The sequence below is a fragment of the Tachypleus tridentatus genome, chromosome 13, assembly GCF_004210375.1.
Source record: "Tachypleus tridentatus isolate NWPU-2018 chromosome 13, ASM421037v1, whole genome shotgun sequence".
Classification (NCBI taxonomy): domain Eukaryota; kingdom Metazoa; phylum Arthropoda; class Merostomata; order Xiphosura; family Limulidae; genus Tachypleus; species Tachypleus tridentatus.
The window spans coordinates 206,200,014-206,215,903 of NC_134837.1; the positions used below are offsets into that span (position 1 = coordinate 206,200,014).

The window sequence follows — 15,890 nt, forward strand, 5'->3', positions numbered from 1 at the left end:
GTTTGGTAATAATCGGTGCAGGTACTCGTCAGTTATAAGTATGCACACACATATTACTTTTGTAAAACAATGATTGTGATAGATAGCTATTTTTTTGTTTTAAATCTGGTGAAATCCTCATAAGGTCTAGGAAATTAACTTAGATATGATAAGATTTTAGACTTAAAACAAGACCAGGTAGGGTTAAAGAAACCCAAATGGATGTTGTGAAGTTGGTCAAACTTGATGAAACTTCCTGCGAATGTGTTTTTCGTTGAATCGAAATTCTAAACACGTAACATAATGGAAACCTTTCATAATAAACGTTTACACAGAAAAATTGAAACATAATGACGATGGAACTTGAAATGTGATTGCTTTCTCTGGATGTTAAATTCATAATATGTATATTTTTGCAGTAGAGCACAGGTTAGTTCGGTTTCTCACCAGCTTTTGTGGTGTTGGTAACACTGACGGTATCGAAATGATGTGACGTCAGTTTCTACCTGTAATAGACTTCCGTTCTATTCTGGGCCTTGGGTGATGTATCGCAATTATTTATTATAATGTTACTTGGCAGGGAGAATATAAGCGGATATATGTCACTCGTGGCGGAAATCAAAGGAAGTTTTCATATTTCCGTCTTGTGTTTACGTTTATTCTTATACCTGTGCTACTAATAATGTAGCCTTGTATATATAATAAAGAGTTATGTTTCTCTTAACCCTCAAACGGCGGTACTCATTAATTTATGTTGCTGCATATAACATTCCCGTTGTTTAAGGGTTAAATTATTTCCAAACCTTTTAGTTCGTGAACTCCCTTTACCCTCCGTTCCACCTAAAAAAAAAAAAAAGTGGTTAGGGCAGTCGACTTGCAATCTGCAGGTCGAGGGTTCGAATCCCCGTCACATCAAACATGTTTGCTCTTTTAGCCATGGGGGCGTTATAATTTACAGTTGATCCCACTATCCGTTGATAAAAGAATAGCCCAAGAGTTGGAGGTGGGTGGTGATGACTAGCTGTCTTCCTTATAATGTATCACTGCTAAATTAAGGATGGTTAGCGCAGATACCCCCGTGTAGCTTTGCACGTAATTCAAAACAAACCAAATCCATCTTGAAGAAAGTTAAACAAACAGAAAAAAACAACGCTAAATATGTTTAATTGTCACTAGTGTTAAAAGTGTTTGGTCGGACATTCGGATCTTACTTGTATTTATGTTATTCATTACAGTTATAAATTTTTACGCTAAAAGTTTACCTGAATCTTATCACGGACTTCCATGACACATCCTGCAAGTTTGAGAACCATTAATATGGAAGAGAATGGGCTTCTTATCTACCTTATAAAATTAATAGTATAAATGGTTAGGTTGTGGGCACAGTTGGTGAACGGCAATCTTGTGGCGCGTGACTCCATTTTTCGTGTGGCATGTGAAGCACATGTGTTCCATGTTTTATTGCTTACATGAGAGCAAACTACTTTCCTACCTTCCAGCATTATTACACAAATAGTTTGGTGTCATGTTTTTATTAAGCTTTTACTTATCTCCTCCCCCCAAAAAAACTAACAGCAACAAAACAACAACCAAAGAGCATCGAGTATTTTTATTTAATATTAAAAGAAATAGTAATTATTTCGTCTGTTCCTGATGTAATATTAGTGTTTATTTTATTTTATGTATAAAGGACTTAAACGTTTGTTGTTTAGTTTGGTATTTAGGTCGCCATAAATATAAATTTTGATGAAAAGGATACAAAGGATGTAGTCTCTTCTTAGATTGACTACTTGTCTTGGTTTATCAGTCTATTCTTAAATTGACCACTTGTCATGGTTTATTAGTCTATTCTTAGATTGACCACTTGTCATGGTTTATTAGTTTATTCTTAGATTGACCACTTGTCATGATTTATTAGTCTATTCTTAGACTGACCACTTGTCATGGTTTATTAGTTTATTCTTAGACTGACCACTTGTCATGGTTTATTAGTTTATTCTTAGATTGACCACTTGTCATGATTTATTAGTCTATTCTTAGACTGACCACTTGTCATGGTTTATTAGTCTATTCTTAGACTGATCACTTGTCATGGTTTATTAGTCTATTCTTAGACTGACCACTTGTCATGGTTTATCAGTCAGTAGTCATGGACGAGAACAAACCAAAAAACAAGGTCAGACCTGTTTCTGATGATAAACTGCAGCCTGCGAGTGTTATGGCTAGATGGTTAGAGTGCTGGGCTTGTAATTTGAGAGTCGCGGGTTTGAATCCTCGTCACATCAAACATACTCGCTCTTTCAGCCGTGGGGACATTATAAGGTGGCGGTCAATCCCCCTATTCGTTGATAAAAGAATAGCCCAAGAGTTAGTGGTGGGCGGTGATGACTAACTATATTCCTTCTAGCCTTATTCTGCTAAATTAGAAACGGCTAGCATAGATAGTCCTAGTGTAGCTTTGCGCGAAATAAAAAACAACAATAAACAAACTGTGTGTGTTGTCTGAAATGTATGGATTGCCCTCTGCTAACAACAGAATAAAGTTTCTATAAACTATTTTGCAACTAGCAAAGGACAGTATAAACAGTTTAATTATTGTTTACCAGTTTCCATGAAAAAAATGTGTTAAATTTCAGGACTTCTTTTATATAACTACACACAAAAAGTTCGATCAGAGAAGAAAGATATGTTGGATTACGTTCACATCAAGAAAAAATCTATCTCTTGAATACAGTATATTCCTAGCTGACGATTTTAAGTAAACATTAAAGATTTACTCGTGTGTTTTTTATTAGTTTTTTGGACATGTTGATGATAACTATTTCCACAAAACACTGTCCGCCTTTTGATGAACCTGAATGCCACGATTTTTAGATTTTAATAACTATATGGTCTATAAGTTTTTCATCTGAAAGGTTAAGATACGAAACCAGAAGGAATTGATACTTTATTATTTGTTCCTTCTACCATATCGGTTAAAGTACGTGCTCGGTACATGTCCTGTGTATAAGAGACAGAAAATAATTAGCAAGCCTTAATAGTTTCCCGCTAGATCTCGCTGTTGAAGGTGACGAGACTGTTGAACACACAACTAAATACGTTCAAGATATGGGAAAAGTGATTCTTAGAATGGTAACTGATGGTAAGTTGAGGATTTATTATTATTTATCGTAGGACTTTAAGAAAACAATAACAAACAGAATGCCCCACAAACGACTCACTCATATTTTACACACGACTTACAGACTTCTGTTTATACCGTTCAGTACCTCTGGGTTTTGAATACTGTATGATATGGTACAATTTTGTTTGTTTTTATTTTTTCGAATGTTATAACAAATAGTTTGGTGTAAAAAACTGATAAGAACTTCTGGTGAAATCTATCATTTTCTGTGTAAAGTGTATCACGACCACCAGCAATGAATAGCAGAATTAATTGTAAAACCGAAGCTATTTTGTTTTTAAACCATATTTGAACGCGGTCCTGTGTTAGAGCTCTGGATTTCCCTGTGGTCGGTAGTTCGCAATTAGAGAGGGCGAAAAACGGCACGAATATACAAAAATTTGTTTCGAATACCAGAAAAAAGTAATATATATGTATATATAAAATTATGTTTTTTATGTTCGAGTAAGTTTGATTATTTCCTTCATGTCGATAGTGTTTAAAACAAACAAACAGTAATTGTAAAGCACTAAATTTAGTTATCTGTAGGAAAAAAGTGGTTTAAAAAGTGAATCAAGTTGAGAATCATCATAGAAAGTGTGTGTATGTTTATGTATATATAAGCAGTTTAAAACGTAGGTTACATAGTTGTTATGTACTCTGCGTGAAAAGGGCACGGTGTAGATGGGTGGTGCCCTCTAATGTATTTTAGAAGACAGAACAGCGACCTCTCCTGACTGTGTAAGAAACCACTTTTATATGATTGTGTGTCTTCATCTTGTTTGTCAGACTAGTAATCAATGTGAGCAAAGAACTTGTTCTGTATATTTTTTTTTTTTTTATTGTCTTTATCTGTTTAGTCAACTCCGTATGTCTGTCACTTATTCCTGCTAGGTAACTCAACTCAACCAAAACTGGAGGCGTTAAGCCTAAAGCTTGATTTCACTGAGGTGGTAAGTTTGAAACTAACAAGATCCGGGACTTTTGAAATCTCCAACTGGCACTGAATGCTTGCAGAATTATTTGATCTCCGTTTGATTTTGGAACTACATACACACTTCATAAAATGTATTTAATACTTTTTTATTCCACAATGTTTCAAGGCAAAATACGGTCAATATCGAAGATATACACAAAATTATTTTAGTAATATGGCTCTCTCGTAAGCTTAAGTAAACGTACAATTACCGATAGCTCAGGGCTAATAATTAGGGATTGTGATGCTATAGTTCGGGGCTCGATCCTTGTAGTGAGAAGCGTACAGAGAGATCGTTGTACACTTCTAGGCTTAGCGACAAAGGCGTGATTATACATTTACATCGTGTTAAAATAATTAAAACTTTTCAAATAACAAAGACAGAAAAAAGAGAGGTAAATTACATTAATGAAATACTTACGTCGACTATATAACAAATTTATGCTGGTGCGCAAACGCAGAAGGACTTAAAGCTTCGGTACGATAGTTAAAATAGTTTAGTTGAAATAAAATATGTACATTACTATAAACAATCTTCAATTAGGCATTATTTTTGTCCATAAATAATGACATCTTTGTCATAAGACATTCTCTTAGAATTATTATATTTTTAATATATATTTTTAATCTAGTCTGTTAAAGCTTTTGAAATTTTAGGAAGGTATACAAAATAATGATATTTCAACCACCTAATGTCTTATGACATATATAATTAATTATAATAATGCTTCTCCACCTTGTGAAAGGTCTTGACTTCATGACGATGATGATGTCTATTTAAATAGGCTAAACATGTGAAAACGTCATGTTGTTACGTTTTAGATTACATTAACAAATAAAAAGGTATAAACTACATTAGATTAAAGACGTGAAAGTCCTTTATTCTCAGATCTTTGTTTATTCTGGTTGAAGCAGAGATGCCAACCATTACGATTTGAGCGTAATAATTACGATTTTGGTGTATACATTACGACTATACGCTCATACAGACAACTTATTATATATTACATAGGCCTATACAATAAAGTGATAATTTGTTTTACCCAGGGCTTGAAAGGGGTGAAAAGAAAATTTCTAGTAAGATACAAGTAAATTCTGATAATAAATAAAAGACATGGTCCAAATGGATACTTGCGATAATCATGTTTGTGCTTGAAATAATAAAAAATATTTGTATCTGCGACGTCTACCAATAGTTTGAGTGCGGTGTTTCTCCATACTTGGTACGTGGGGGAATCCATAGTTACGTCATCAGTGCTTGTCAGCCAATCAGCGCTCGCGTAGATGAGTATTTCTCGTTTTCTAAGCGGCATAGAAACACCAATGCGATCGCTCACAAGATGGAAAAAAAAGGCCTTGTTCACCAGATTGTCTTGTTTCTGGCAAATCTAAAAGGGCTAAAACTGTGAATCAAAAATTTAGGAAAGAGTATAGTGCAAAATATCCGGTTATTGCATCAAAAGTCTACAACCATTACGCTTTGTTATTTGAAATAGTTGGCATCTCTGTTGAAGTACAAGTACGGCTACTGCTTCGTACGTAGACGTATAAAAATATGTATTATGTAATTTTATTTTAATCTTTTTTATACAATTTTCAACCCATGGCAACCTTGTGCCCTGTGGTCATCTTTATCTCAAAATCTGACGTAGCTCGAGTGTCCATGTGTATCAGGTGACTGACAACTATCAACGGTAACGTGGTAACTGTCCCTCTTGCTGAATTAAAAAAAAATACAAGCATATAGGCAACGTTGTCCTTTTATTAGGAACGTAATGACGTCATTATTTTTCACATTTCTTGCCTGTTCTTGTAAAGATCGAAATAATAAGCGTCAACATCCCCAAGAGACTAAGTTCGAGTTTCGCCATCGTACTTGGTCGACACGTGCACTATGCATTAACCCGCGGTTAGTTGGTTTTCTGTACGAGATAAACGTAGGCGTGGCTCATGAAGTACTGGAAACTTATCAACAGGTTGCTAGTCAGAGGATAAGAATTAAGTGTACACGTACAGAGGGGGGGTCGGGAAGGGAGTTCCAAGAGTTGATTCAGCCCTGCTAACCTTTTTTACTCTTTTTATTATTATTATTTGCAATAAACACCAGAGGTATTTTTCAGGGAGAATGTAACTTTTAAACAGAATGATAAAGTTTGAAACTTTAGACCAGTAATAATAATTAAACCATCAATCGTTTTTCGGATTGCAATTTCCGGTCGAACAATATTAGCTTGCATATGGTAATGTGTGTGTCTTTATATTAAATTGAAAACGGAAATAATTTGTAATAAATATTTGATTTAATCGACACCGAGCTGTCTTCATTATTGGTTTGTTTGAAGCTAAGCACACACCTACACAATGGGCTATCTGTTCCCTGATCAACACGCGTATCGAAACCCGGCTTCTAGCGTTGTAAGTTTGCAGACACGCTGCTGTGTAACTTGGGGAGGCGGTACGGTCTATATACAGCGATCAGTGTTGCTGAACATTATTTTAGGCACTGAATCTCTATCTTAAACACTATAACAAAAGGTCCACATCGCTGACCTCACGTCTACAAATGGCCAACTTTAGCATTCTTCAGCCTGGTCACTAGTGATGGTCTAATTTACTAAGTTGTACAACAAACAGAACAGAACCTGAACTCCTTGCATGAGTTCTTATCTGTTTTAATCCCAAAAGTACACCTTTGTTACAGGCCACGTAGTATAGATACACGTTTTACATATTTTTACAGTTGTTATAATATTTGTCACCACGACTTTAGTTCATACAGTTGTTTCTACGTCCTTGGTTTATACGTTTATCATCGTGACCTTGGTTTAAAATATATGTTGCAGTGACCTTAAAATATTTATTTTAACGACTGACTGTGGTTAAAATAGCTGACACCACGACCCAGGTTAAAATATTTGTTACCATGACCTTATTTAATATATTTGTTGCCAAGACTCTGGTTATAACATTTGCCATCATGACCTTGATTAGGACGTTTGTTCCTATAACTTAAGTTAAATTTTTAATTTACACCATCAAGTAGCTTGTCAGTCTCAACCTGTCTCGAGTTTCTTTGGAAACATTCTCGAAAAAAGACTGGTTGACCTTTAAAATGGTCGAACGAGAAATCTAGTTCCTTAAAATTAGAAACTATGTCCACCATTTTAAGTTGTAAAATATTACACAACAACAACAAAGAAGTTTTGTTAAAAATCCGTGTTAACCGAACGAGTGAAAACACTTAATTCATTCTTATAATTATAGAGAGTGAACCAAAGTAAATAATTACAGATTAGCAATTATTAGTGTACTGTTGATTACAACAATTTGTGCAGAAATTATTTCTGGGTTTCATTCCGTTGCTTGGTAAACGCTGTTACTGGTAGCTCGCCAAATGACAACAAGCACCACCTAAACTGTCGGGTTTTTAAACGTTTTCTAAGAAAATGTCGCACTTCATTTACCTTTTATTGTTTTACTAATATTCTTGTTCGATAGGTGGCGAAAATCAGAAAGTTAAACACTCATTAAATCATAGATTTGTTTGTTTTGAGTTAAGCACAATGGGCAATCTATAGTTGTCCATCACGGGTATTGAATCCTGGTTTATAGCGTTGGAAGTCTGCAGACATGCCGCTGTGCTAGCGTGGGGCAATATTACGAGAGTATTGTTTTTAATTACTGTACTCTTCGACAGATGTCGCAAATTAGAAAATATAATACTTGTTTTAACGTTAAAAGACCTTTTATCGAAGTTACACAAAGAACGCGTAGTTGTGACTTAGGGCCCGTCTAAACATTTTCAAATTGCGCAAAAAAAACAACAACAACAAAAAAGCTTTACGGTAACTTTTTATCCTAAGTTTCTGTAGAAGAGAAGAGCTGATGTGGTGAAATTTAATTATAGTCGAATCCAGTATTGTGGACACAGATCTGAGCCAGGTTGCGCAGCGGCGATTTTTCAATGAAGAAAAGATTAAAGGTCAACATTGGTTTATTCATTTCAACACATCGGTGTAAAACGAAAGACCTGTAAACTCCTCCATCCAAAAACACTTTGAAGTTTGGGAACAATCGAATATTTATGATGCCCCCCCCCCCCGCACAGTCTAGCTATGCACGTGAGCTTCCGAATCCAAAGGGGGCAGGAAAACAAAACAACATACATCATATACAGGTTACAGGGCCTTGACTTACTGCATTCACTAGCATATCCAGTTTGGGGGGCCGGTTGTTGTCCTGTGACTGCATTCCTGTCCTATCACAAAAGGCAAAACCCGGTTTCTGGACAGAAAGTTGTCTTGAGACCGTGAGACGTACTGCTAGAGCGAGTTTAGTAATGTTTACCAAGCTGTGCAAAAGTTGCCGGATATCTACTAGATACAACAGTTTTTTTCTGTGTTTTTTATTGTTTCATAACTTGTTTAACTGGTTGTTATATCTCGTACATAAGGTCGTTAGAGTTTGCTTCGCTAAAGTATTTAGATCGTCAGATTTAAATGTATGAATACCAGATCACGTAGCTGTAAGCGCGTTTTCACGCTGTTCTATTCCTTACTTTCACCTTTGTTATTTGTTTGCATTTTTTTAAATGTTCATAATTATTTTGTTTGCTTTGACCCTGAAAACATGTAGCAGAAATCCCGTCACATCTGACATTATCGACCAATCAAAATTGATAAAGTATTATGTTTTAATGGCCAGACAAAACGTAATGAAATTTCATTAGTACGTTTTTTCCCGCCTAATTTTCTTCGAGTTTAGAGATTTGTGGAAAATCTGCTAACTAATTGACATCCTGAAAACTATTATTGTGGCATTTAGAAGATTAATGTGCTATTGTACATATGAATCTAACTGGGAGAACAGGGCTTAATATATTTTATAATTAATTGTATGGGATTCACTTAATGGATTGATTTTCGAAATAAGTTTACTCCTAAAAAGTTGAAAAAAAGTTGAGGGCGACAGCTTCCAATCAAGATATCTCATTTATTATTTGTTTTAGTTCTATTCACAGGAAAACTTGCAATGTTTGGCACTTTAAAAATTGGCCACTAACTATAAAACTCTCTCTTTGGTAATAATACTTATTCACTGTTTTCGAAACTGATTGGTCATTGTTTTCTCGGTGTGTTCGATCATTGATTCTCTGCATTTCGGTATTCTGATGAAAAACGAAATTGAATGAATATTTCAGTCCCGGTGTGGTCGCCATGCATACCATAGATTTGTTGTTCAGCTGGTGTATATCAAACTCTAGTTATTAGTTCATTTTCTAATGATTTTGATTAAAATAATCTATTAAAGTATTTGCAAACACTATAAATAAGGGCGTAATAGCGAACCTGCTATTCTTGACGCAGGATGTTTTTGGTTGCCGTAACTATATTAACATCAATAATAGCAAATTTGGTATGAAGATATAACGAGCCTATTCATACAAAATTTAAGTATTGCGTTGTTGTTGTTGGTTTTTTTTTTGGGGGGCTCGTAATTTTTACCATTACTTTGTACACTTGCTAACAGATCTTCACCAAATGTTTTACTAAAGTTTGTTTAATCCAAGCGGAAATACATGCAAGTTTACAGTTTGACATTTTGACTTTTTCTGTTTTTATGGACGTTCTTACAATTACGTATAAGGGAAGCAACTTTTCATGTCCTAAGATAACTTTTATTGATCATGAATTTACATAACTTCCAGCCAAGAAACGGGTACCCCAGCTAGTTCTTAATACATAACATTGACGTCATAAGAGGATCATAAATAGTGTACTAATCATTCTATTATGATGCTGTTGGTATCAACTTCTACACAATTAGTTATAAGACTTAGAAATAGTTTCCACAGTCTTCTCTTTCTCCTCTGAGAATCTTTTTCATTTATTAAAAAACAAAACTTGAATTATACCCCAGCAATCGGTAATATTATAATATTAAAATTCATACCAACTTACATTATGGCCAGTTTTTCTTGGCTGTACTGAAACTTTTCAGTATACCATAATTGAACTTTAACACGGAGCACGAACTTTAACATAATTTATTTAAAAGCTGTATCCATCAGTGAAATTCTTGTACTATAATAGTGAATATTACGAATAACGATAAGTGTAATTTTAAGTTTTCGAACTGAGTTGTCCATCATAATATATAAGTTAGAATTACTTAGAATATTACTTTTTTATGAATCAACATTTCTTTGTTTCCTGTCACAACTGACATTTTTACATAAAATAACTGGTTAAAAATAAAACAAAGAGACAAAATGTGTAAATGAAAAACTGTAGTGGCTGAAATGTTAATCGGTTGTACGTTTTTTTTAACCTCATATGTTCATGACTACCAATTGTGTTTACAGGTTATAAATTTGAAGAACCAGATACGATCTTAGAGAGATTAGAACCCGGCATATGGTGAGTTCATCTTTACCTGTTGTTTGTGAAGTAAATTCGCCAGAAACAAAATAAAAAGATAACTTTATAAGTACTTATATTGTGAATTAAGATTTCACCACCAGGAGTTGCTAACTTTTTAAGTACTTATATTGTGAATTAAGGTTTCACCACCAGGAGTTGCTAACTTTGTAAGTACTTATATTGTGAATTAAGGTTTCACCACCAGGAGTTGCTAACTTTATAAGTACTTATATTGTGAATTAAGATTTCACGACGCCAGGAGTTGCGCTGTTGATTGTTAGAGATGACTTCGTAAGAGGTTGTACCTGTTTTCAGATGTTTCTTCCACATTTGCAAGTGATGTACTCCTTTGATGTTAAATTAACAGGTGTTCGTTATATAGATCTTGTTGAGTTTAGTTAACAAGTTTTTATTATATCGATCTTGTTGGGCTTAGTTAACAAGTGTTTGTGATATCGATCTTGTTGGTTTTAGTTAGTAGTAACAAGTGTTTATGATATCGATGCTATTGGGTTTAGTTAACAGGTGTTTGATATCAATGTTGTTGAGTTTAGTTAACTGGTGTTTATTATATAGATCTTGTTGGGTTTAGTTAACTGGTGTTTATTATGTATGTCTTGTTGGGTTTAGTTAACTGGTGTTTATTATGTATGTCTTGTTGGGTTTAGTTGACCAGTGTTTATTATATAGATCTTGTTGGGTTTAGTTGACCAGTGTTTATTATATAGATCTTGTTGGGTTTAGTTGACCAGTGTTTATTATGTAGATCTTGTTGGGTTTAGTTGACCAGTGTTTATTATATAGATCTTGTTGGGTTTAGTTGACCAGTGTTTATTATATAGATCTTGTTGGGTTTAGTTGACCAGTGTTTATTATATAGATCTTGTTGGGTTTAGTTGACCAGTGTTTATTATATAGATCTTGTTGGGTTTAGTTGACCAGTGTTTATTATATAGATCTTGTTGGGTTTAGTTGACCAGTGTTTATTATATAGATCTTGTTGGGTTTAGTTAACTGGTGTTTATTATGTATATCTTGTTGGGTTTAGTTGACCAGTGTTTATTATATAGATCTTGTTGGGTTTCGTGAACCAGTGTTTTGTATATCGATGTCGTTGGGTTTAGTTAACAGGTGTATATGATATCGATGTTGTTGGGTTTAGTTAACAGGTGTTTATTATATAAGAATAAATGGATGTGTACGAAGTTACTTCATTTCAAACTCTAACCTTTATATTTTTAGCTGACGAAATAATAGTTTCAATCTTATGCATTCAAAAATTTTAGTACTTATGAAGTTGTTCTTGAGGTAAAGTGTTTCGATATTTCTAGAAAGTCAGTTTATAGCGAGTCTGTCGTTTGGACTAGAGGTATATCTCTTCATATCTAGAACATAGACGAGCCGTTAGAAAAACGTTTTCTGTATTTTGGTAACATTTAATAATTACTGGTAGATGGCGCTAAATGTCATCGATTTATTGAAATTTGACATGTGTTACATTTCATTTTGTTTTAATAACAAGAGATATAAAAAACAAATGTATAATTAATCTAGATATGTGAACTTTGATTACTGGAGTGTATATTTAAATATTTTAACGTATTTGTATCACAAATTATAGTTTTTCTGTGTAATATGGAACAACGAGAAATTGGCCAAAGAACACTGTGTTATGACTCAATAAAAAACAAAATCCCATAACCCAGTGGTAAATGATAAATAATTGCTTTGTGTTGAACAGCGGTATGTCTGGCGATTTTAACAAAATCTTTATTCCTCCAATCGTAACGTCTGTTAGCTAAAGAAACTTTGTTACGTCAAACAGATTATGTATCGTTAAACCATTTTCTGCATTGTTGATCTAAAGCCCATTTTCTTGTACGCCCTCCGGTTGGTGACGCATCCGGTGGTATGGTTCAGGTTTACTTCAAGCTCCAGTGCCCTTCTTTTCTCGTCACATTCACCTGATTGTTTTTTTTTTTTTTCTTTTGTGTGTGTGTGCACGGGTTCTTCGTTCTTAGTCAAGGTCATGGAGTGTAATAGATGAATTCACAGAGTCGGTTGAACCTGTTCTCATTACAAGAACATTTTGAAACTTTTAAACAGCCAGTCAAGTTTTTCATCTCGTTTTTTGTTGGTTTTTTTCTCAAGTTCTTAAAACTCCAAGCTAGGTAGAGTTCAGTGACTGTTCGTTCCACGACACACGCATGAAAAAAGGTAACAGAAAACAACACAGCTTTGATTTAAAAATGATTGAATGTGATTCAACATTACTGTCCTTTTTTGTCGGGATACTTAATGTTATTTTTAAAATACAAACAAGCTATTTAAACAATAAACAATGTGTGTTTGAACTTAATGAAACACAACAATCACAAAAATTTTATACCGCAAAAATTTAATGGAACAATATTTGCTATTGTTAAAAGTAACGTGCTGTGATGTACTGTAATTTTGATTTGTATTTCAACATTTGTACTGTATACTGGAGGGATTTACACATTTTGATAAAGTTAAGAAAGAACGGCCTATATTTCTATCGAAACCAACCAGGGTTATGTATATTAATATAAACTGGTTTGGTTTTGAATTTTGCGCAATGCTATTCGAGGGCTACCTGCGCTAGCCGTCTCTAATTTAGCAGTGTAAGACTAGAGGGAAGGCATCTAGTCATCACCACCTACCCTACTCTTTTGCCAACGAATAGTGGGATTGACCGTCACTTTATAATGCCCCCACAGCTGAAAGAGGCCGCAAAGGTGATACGTTAATTTCAATAAAAAAATGCCCCTAGTGGCAGTCTGCAGGCTTATACTGCTAGAAGTCGGGTTTCTATACCCGTGGTGGGCAGAGCACAGATAGCCCTTTGTTTAGCTTTGTGCTTAATAACAAACAACAATAAAAATATATTTTTATATTTATCTGAAGTGTAAAGACCTTTTTTTAAGTTTTAGAATAGTTTGATCAATATTTAAAGATACTGTTAAGCTTGCCACTTAGTAAACGTAATGTGAAATTACGGAAGACCTTCCGTTTTAATTAAATAGGCGGTTTTCTCGTCTAATACAATTATCGTTTTGGTTATGTTCTGTAACATGATATTCTAGGTCGATATTAATAGTGATATGTTAATTGTTTTTCAAAATATGTGGCTGTTAAAATTTAAATTGTACGTATTTGCTGTTTGTTTTCCTTTAACAGTTCTTTTCCCAACTTTCTATACAGCAGCAAGAATGATGTAGTTGACAGTAATACAGTGGTAAGGGCACGTGGGTTACCATGGCAGTCGTCCGATCAGGATATAGCTCGATTTTTTAGAGGTCTTAACATTGTCAAGTAAGTTTTGAGAACACACCGCAAAGCTTTATTAAGTTTACACTAACTACCGCATTGGCGCTGCCGTTTTGCTCGATTTTATTTTATTTTCTTGTTACGCACAAAGCCACACATTGGTCTATGTTCTGTCCATTGCTGGTATCGAAACCCGATTTTTATCGTTACAAGCTCTCAGATTTAACGCTGAGCCACTGGACCCCGTTTAGTACGAAAGGTCTATCCATATACTTACTTAAGAGCTTGGAGTTTTAAAATGTTTCATAGCTGGTCGAACTGAAAACAAAATAATCAACTAAATAAACCGTAGTCTAAAGTCAAAGTTCAACCCATCAAGTCTTGTTGATTTTTTTGGGTAACCGTTATGTTAAAACACCCACTATTTCACCTAGTGAAAAAGGCATGTTTTTGTAATTTAAAAACTTAAAATGATAGATCTTATAAAATAAAGTTTCTTCAAATTTTAGAATAAGAAATTACATCGTTCACAAAAATTATTTTGCAAACTAAGTTTGAAAGGAGAAAAAATATCTCGGTGGGTTAGTGGTACGTTTATGGAGTTACAATACTAAAACTCGAGGCTCGATTCCTCCGCAGTGGACAGAGCACAGGTAGCCCATTGCATAGTTTTGCGCTAGATAAAAACTGTTAACAGAAAAGTAAAAACCACTCTGTATTTAACATTGTACCTTGTGTCGCCATCTAGTGGCACATTATTTATATAAATCTGTATTGTTGTGTTTACGGTATTATGATTATAACCGACAGGTATATCAGGTATATACTTTAGATAAATTCTGTTGGTTAAACATATATCCTATAATTTTGTGTCATTTCAATTTTTACCACAGAAGTAAAATTTAATTACGTGTTTCACGATTTATGTCCATCCACTAAATTTATATTTGTAAAACTTTTCTAGAACGAATTGCTATCACTTCTTTAGTATTGATAATGTATAGATAAAATAAAATGTTAAGTGTCACAGAATAACAATATTTTTCTGTGTTCCTAACGTATTAAGTGTATAATATGACAGAGGAATTTGTTGGTTAAACACGAGTGAGTGGTAATATTCTAAAATGTTCTCAGGGTGACTGGCTGTTCTGGAGACATTTGTTTAATTTTATACACTATTTATGACTATACTTGCATTTGTTCAAGCATAGAAAAAAAACCCAAAGGGTGTCAGTAACAATAAACATATAAATAATTTAGTTTAAAAAGATTAGCATGTTAAGAAAAAAAATATTATAATGGCACTGAAGATGTGAGACAATTACATTTTCTCGAATTTATCCGTACCAAAACAAAGTAGTTTTTTTAGATGTTTCCTTCAAAGAATAAAGGTAAATTTACTAACTTACTATGTAAGATAATTGCAACAAGAGCGATGACGTAGCAAGGATTAAGACACCAATGGCAAGATTTGGTGTTTTTTTTAATCTTATCTTTTTATTATTCTGACGCGCGAGGTTCTTCCTTATAGTAACAGGAAGATCACGCGGTCAGAGATAATTATGGGGGCGGATCGGGTCCGACAGAGGGGGTTGGATTTTACAGTCGGTAGACCTGCTTTAGTTTGAGAAACTCTCGATTAATTATTCCAGTGTTTCGTGATTTTCGTGGACGATAATTGTGTTTGGAGAAAGTCTCGCCTTCGTTTGGTCTAAAACTATTCGATTTTTAGAAGAATCTTTCATTGGTTACATAGCTGGATAGCTGTGCGTTTCGTTAGACTGTAAACTGTCTTAATTAACTTGAGTTCCTTTTGTTATTTTACTTATCTTCTTGAAAAGAAAAAAAGAAATTCGGAAATAAACTTATTTATCGTACTTAAAAATATGTACCTTCAAGTTCCCTCGTGTATCAAATTCGTTCGATTTATAATAATTTACCTAGTTTCAGGTTTCCCTAGTCGTTCCTTTCTATTTTAATTAAAGTTGCATCTGAAACACCTAGAAATTATCAACCTAGTTTTCTCTTACCTTTTCATCTTCTTCCTCATTTAATGTGA

At 34.1% G+C, this 15,890-nt stretch overlaps 1 protein-coding gene across 4 annotated transcripts in view; it reads left to right on the forward strand.

The window, feature by feature from the left end:
* LOC143238743 (RNA-binding protein fusilli-like) overlaps positions 1–15,890 on the forward strand; it is a 47,409-nt gene that overhangs the window by 17,008 nt on the left and 14,511 nt on the right. For 3 of the 4 annotated variants that reach the window (XM_076479247.1, XM_076479249.1, XM_076479250.1), the window contains 3 exons: positions 3,032–3,121; positions 10,483–10,537; positions 13,766–13,876. In XM_076479247.1, the coding sequence (XP_076335362.1) occupies positions 3,032–3,121; positions 10,483–10,537; positions 13,766–13,876 (256 nt within the window). The remainder of the gene's footprint in view (positions 1–3,031; positions 3,122–10,482; positions 10,538–13,765; positions 13,877–15,890) is intronic. The other variant, XM_076479248.1, reaches the window with a different exon arrangement.